General features: G+C 41.0%; 1 protein-coding gene across 1 annotated transcript in view; it reads left to right on the top strand.

Moving 5' to 3' along the window:
• The first annotated feature begins 1,026 nt into the window (after positions 1 to 1,026).
• The window catches only part of LOC129818046 (protein Shroom3-like), a 189,798-nt gene continuing 184,824 nt past the window's right edge, over positions 1,027 to 6,000 (top strand). The window contains exon 1 of the mRNA XM_055873575.1: positions 1,027 to 1,946. Coding sequence (XP_055729550.1) covers positions 1,803 to 1,946 — 144 coding nt within the window. The 5' untranslated portion in view covers positions 1,027 to 1,802. The remainder of the gene's footprint in view (positions 1,947 to 6,000) is intronic.

Genomic DNA, 6,000 nt, shown 5'->3' with positions numbered 1-6,000 from the left:
CTGTAACGATCGTCTTCGGGAGAAAGAGAGGAGGACCAAGGTGCAGCGTGGTAAGAGTCCATGATGTAATTTTAATAAAGACAAATGAACACTCGAACAAAACAATAAACGATGACGTGAAATATGCAAAACCGAAACAGTACCGTGTGGCGACAAACACTCACACGGAAACACACACCCACAAACCAAAAGTGAAACCCAGGCTACCTAAGTATGATTCTCAATCAGGGACAACGATTGACAGCTGCCTCTGATTGAGAACCATACCAGGCCGAACTCAAAACCCCAACATAGAAAAACACACATAGACTGCCCACCCCAACTCACGCCCTGACCATACTAAATAAAGACAAAACAAAGGAAATAAAGGTCAGAACGTGACACCCCCCTCCAAAAACGAATAATATTTGGTGAGTAATCATCCAATCCAATCAAATCGAATTGAATTAGTCACATGTGCTGAATACAACAGGTGTAGTAGACCTTACAGTGAAACGCTTTACTTACGAGCCCCTAACCAACAATGCAGTTAAAAAAAATACAGATAAGAATAAGAAATAAAAGTAACAAGTAGTTAATATGTACATGTAGGTAGAGTTATTGAAATGACTATGCATAGATGATAAAAACAGAGAGTAGCAGTGGTGTAAAGAGGGGGAGGGGTATGCAATACAAATAGTCTGGGTAGCCATGTGATTAGATGTTCAGGAGTCTTATGGCTTCGGGGTAGAAGCTGTCTAGAAGCCTCTTGGACCTAGACTTGGCGCTCCAGTACTGCTTGCCGTGCTGTAGCAGAGAGAACAGTCTATGACTAGTAGAGACCCTACTGGGTATTTCCCACCCCACTTTAGCTTGTTCGCACAATACAAGTGGCCATTGATTAAAATTCAATATCATTTGAATAAACTATCCACATAGCAATATTTAGAAAGTCGGACTTTTATTTAGAAGGTTCCTTCATTACCATATGAACGTGGCGTCCTCATTTGTGCTGCTGGCAGAATACTAGTGGCGAGGAGGGGGAGGCTAAACCTTATTTGCCGTTCTCCTTGCTGCAGTATAGTATCAAAACTTTGCATCTATGGAACTGGACTGGGGATGCTGAACCGCATCAAAGGAACAAGATTGATTCAAATGTTATCCTGTTGAATACTTCCATATTCTCAATCTATTGGGAATCAAGGTGGAACTTTTAGAGAAAGTAGGTGAATCAAGTGTCTGGTGCGCAACAAAAAAAATTCTGACGGGGCAAATTGATCCCGCTGCAACCAGCTCGCCGAGGAGAGAAGAGCGCTCGCCTTTCTCCCAGCCCAGTGGATTGTAGCAAATTCTATTGTGATGCTAAAATGAACTCGTAAGAGGGAGGAGAGGGCTGACCAACGATCAGAAGTGAAGCTATCCACGGGATATTTGCAAATCCATTTGAAGTAAACATGTTTTTTTCGTTTGTTCCATCCATTTAATGTTATGTTTGTGGAGCGTTTCATTTTCACCACTTGTTGTTGACTGTTGGAACGAAGTAAAATTGTTTCAACAGACAGACTGCGGCGAGAGAGAGAGAAGGCAAACCATGTTTCATTCGCTGACTAAGATTCGGTAGTGCTAGGAAATGATTTACCCTGTCTGTTAGGAGTGGACATGCCCCTCTCGGTATGCGCTGCAGAAGACTTTAATAAGAAAAGGAAAATATAACAAATCATTTATTCAACTTTTTTCGAAATCATTTCCTCTCTGCTGTGGGTCTGGTGGACTGATTAGGACCGAGCCACCAGGACCAGGCTACCTCGGCAGTGCTAGTGATTATGGATAGCAGTCTCCCCAGCTACAGCACAGTCATACACCGAGGAAAGACGTTGTTTCTGGAGGCTCGACTCCTGGGTGGGGCGCCCTGGGGGTTTCAGCTCAAAGGAGGTCTTGAACATGGAGAAGAGTTGATCGTCTCGAAGGTAAGAATATGTCAGGTGCACCCCTAGCTGAGTTTACTTATATACATATGCATGGAAGAGATCTATATTTCCGGGATCTAAACTAGAACTAGTGCACCCCCACTCCCCATCCACCCTTCCCCCCAAGTTGTTACTTTGTAATATCAGGTCTATGAACACAGCTGTCATAATTGGGGTGAAGTGAAAAGTCCCCAGGGGCAACATTGTTACTACCCCCAGGCTAGGTGGAAGGAAGGACTGTGACTTTGTTACAGTGTTACAATGTGTCTGTTTACAGTGTCGTGTTACAATGTGTCTATTTCATAGAAGAGGAATTGAGCAATTTTGATTTCCGATTGTATTTGATCTGCAGTACATGTTGCGACAGACAAATCATGTCTAGAACTCATCTGCGTTCAGATGTTTTTCCGTGTGCCTCATCAAGAGTAGGTTTACAGTTAGTAGGAGCAGGGCTGCCAACTTTACAGTTAGTAGGAGCAGGGCTGCCAACTTTACAGTTAGTAGGAGCAGGGCTGCCAACTTTACAGTTAGTAGGAGCAGGGCTGCCAACTTTACAGTTAGTAGGAGCAGGGCTGCCAACTTTACAGTTAGTAGGAGCAGGGCTGCCAACTTTACAGTTAGTAGGAGCAGGGCTGCCAACTTTACAGTTAGTAGGAGCAGGGCTGCCAACTTTACAGTTAGTAGGAGCAGGGCTGCCAACTTTACAGTTAGTAGGAGCAGGGCTGCCAACTTTACAGTTAGTAGGAGCAGGGCTGCAAACTTTACAGTTAGTAGGAGCAGGGCTGCCAACTTTACAGTTAGTAGGAGCAGGGCTGCCAACTTTACAGTTAGTAGGAGCAGGGCTGCCAACTTTACAGTTAGTAGGGCGCGGGGCTGCCAACTTTACAGTTAGTAGGAGCAGGGCTGCCAACTTTACAGTTAGTAGGAGCAGGGCTGCCAACTTTACAGTTAGTAGGAGCAGGGCTGCCAACTTTACAGTTAGTAGGAGCAGGGCTGCCAACTTTACAGTTAGTAGGAGCAGGGCTGCCAACTTTACAGTTAGTAGGAGCAGGGCTGCCAACTTTACAGTTAGTAGGAGCAGGGCTGCCAACTTTACAGTTAGTAGGAGCAGGGATGCCAACTTTACAGTTAGTAGGAGCAGGGCTGCCAACTTTTGATGAAAGCTTGGAGTGAGATTTTGCCTAGAAGGGGGACTGTGGGTCCTCCCCCAATAAAAAAAAACAGTTTTTAAGCTAATTTCCTGCAATTCTATGTATTTTTACATGGCTTAGGTTTAGGACCAGGGAAAGGGGGGGGGGGGGTTAGGCTTAGGACCATGGAAGGGGGGGGGGCTTAGGCTTAGGACCAGGGAAGGGGGGGGAACACGGGTCAGGTGTATTCAGAATGCTTTGACCATTAAATGAACACAAACAATTTGAAGACTTTGTTACTTTGAGATTTTTGGGGGGGATGAAATATAAAAGTATGCTAATATTTTTTTAATCATATTTTTTGAGATGGTTTTAAACTTTATTCAGACAGTAATGAAATTAGATGGGGAGCTGGCGCAAATGGCAGAAACAGTGAGAAGATTGGTTGGGAATGCTCTGCATAGGAAATACTAATATTAATGGTTGATGGCCGTGGGTAACCAAATATTAGATTGCAGTCTCCTCCTCGCAGTCTCCTTGTCCATTGACTGCTGTCAAGGTAAGGACACAAGCATTTGTGTCACTCATCACCCATCACCCCTACTTGCTCATCTTCAGAGTCTTGATAGCGAGATAGTTCTGAACAGGGCTGTGGTGGTCATGGCTCCCAGTCTTACGGTGACTAAGAATGAAGAATGATGAGCCTTTGTAACATCAACATTTAAAAAAGTTGAATAAATCAATTGGATTTACAGCATCACAATAAATATATTATTTATTTATTTTCTTTCTAAAGAAACATTTTGATATGTAGAAAATGTATTGCAGAAGAACAGAATATGAATTGTCCTGCTGTATGTTATCTGGCTATGCTCCATGATATAGACTGTAGGCTTGTTCATTTATCAGACTAGATACTGTATGTTATCTGGCTATGATATAGACTGTAGACTTGTTCATTTATCAGACTAGATACTGTATGTTATCTGGCTATGATATAGACTGTAGGCTTGTTCATTTATCAGACTAGATACTGTATGTTATCTGGCTATGATATAGACTGTAGGCTTGTTCATTTATCAGACTAGATACTGTATGTTATCTGGTTATACTATAGTCTGTAGACTTGTTCATTTATCAGACTAGATACTGTATGTTATCTGGTTATACTATAGTCTGTAGACTGTAGACTTGTTCATTTATCAGACTAGATACTGTATGTTATCTGGTTATACTATAGTCTGTAGACTGTAGACTTGTTCATTTATCAGACTAGATACTGTATGTTATCTGGTTATACTATAGTCTGTAGACTGTAGACTTGTTCATTTATCAGACTAGATACTGTATGTTATCTGGCTATGCTCCATGATACAGACTGTAGGCTTGTTCACCCTCGACAACTATTGTGATTATTATTATTTGACCATGCTGGTCATTTATGAACATTTGAACATCTTGGCCATGTTCTGTTATAATCTCCACCCGGCACAGCCAGAAGAGGACTGGCCACCCCTCATAGCCTGGTTCCTCTCTAGGTTTCTTCCTAGGTTTTGGCCTTTCTAGGGAGTTTTTCCTAGCCACCGTGGTTCTACACCTGCATTGCTTGCTGTTAGGGGTTTTAGGCTGGGTTTCTGTACAGCACTTTGAGATATCAGCTGATGTAAGAAGGGCTATATAAATACATTTGATTTGATTTAGCTGACAAGATAAGCTTATAAGTCCCATGACATTATTTTACATTCAATTATTTTATAGTGAGAAGAATAATTTTGAACTTAGCTGAGTAAAATAGAAAGGATATTTTCCCCATTCCGGAGTGAGTGTGCAGAAGAAGTGGTTATGTTGAGTTTAAAAGTGATCATTTGAAACAGGTTCTATATGCTAGATTTATAGTTATTTGGCAACTTTAGTTGTGAATGATACAAACCTTTAAAATGTCTTAGAAATCATAACATATATGAGCTGCGTGATGAGACTAGGAAATGATCGAAAAGAATCAGTCTGCGTTCAAAATGTAAAAAATAATTACAAAACGAATTGTTCTGAGCTACACGGCCCCGTGTAGCTCAGTTGGTAGAGCATGGCGCTTGCAACGCCAGGGTTGTGGGTTCATTTCCCACGGGGGGCCAGTACAAAAAAAAAAAAAAAAAAAAAAGTATGAATGTATGTACTTGTAAGTCGCTCTGGATAAGAGCGTCTGCTAAATGACTTAAATGTAAAATGTAAAATGTTCTAGTTCCGTATCTCAAATTGAATGGTGGCATATTGTAGTTCCGCCAAAGATGTGCTCAGGTTGGATTGTTAGAAAAGTCACCAGCATTCAACCATCTTTCAGAGATTCAGTTCTAGAGAATCATGGGAAGTGTAGTCCTTTATGCCTGGATGATGCTCTTAGTTGATTGATCATTTGAGAAAGTAGTAAAAAAAAAAAAAAAAAAATCTTGAGCTCAGATCCTTGCCTTCTCTCATCAAGTGATCATATTTTCACCCATTTTACTATTCCCAATTTTAATCTAGTCTTTACTAATACAGTACCAGTCAAAAGTTTGGACACACCTACTCATTCAAGGGTTTTTCTTTATTTGTACTATTTTCTACATTGTAGAATAATAGTGAAGACATCAAAACTATGAAAATAACACATATGGAATCATGTAGTAACCAAAAAAGTGTTAAACAAATCAAAATATATGTTATATTTGAGATTATTCAAAGTAGCCACCCTTTGCCTTGATGACAGCTTTGCACAGTCTTGGCATTCTATCAATCAGCTTCTCTCAACCAGTCACCTGGAATGCATTTCAATTAACAGGTGTGCCTTGTTAAAGGTTAATTTTGTTCAATTTCTTTCCTTAATGCATTTGAGCCAGTCAGTTGTGCTGTGACAAGGTAGGGATGGTATACAGAAGATAGCCCTATTT

Source organism: Salvelinus fontinalis, chromosome 21, assembly GCF_029448725.1.
Source record: "Salvelinus fontinalis isolate EN_2023a chromosome 21, ASM2944872v1, whole genome shotgun sequence".
Taxonomy (NCBI): Eukaryota; Metazoa; Chordata; class Actinopteri; order Salmoniformes; family Salmonidae; genus Salvelinus; species Salvelinus fontinalis.
The sequence above is the reverse complement of the archived record's forward strand: the minus strand, read 5'-3'. Positions and strand labels throughout refer to the sequence as shown.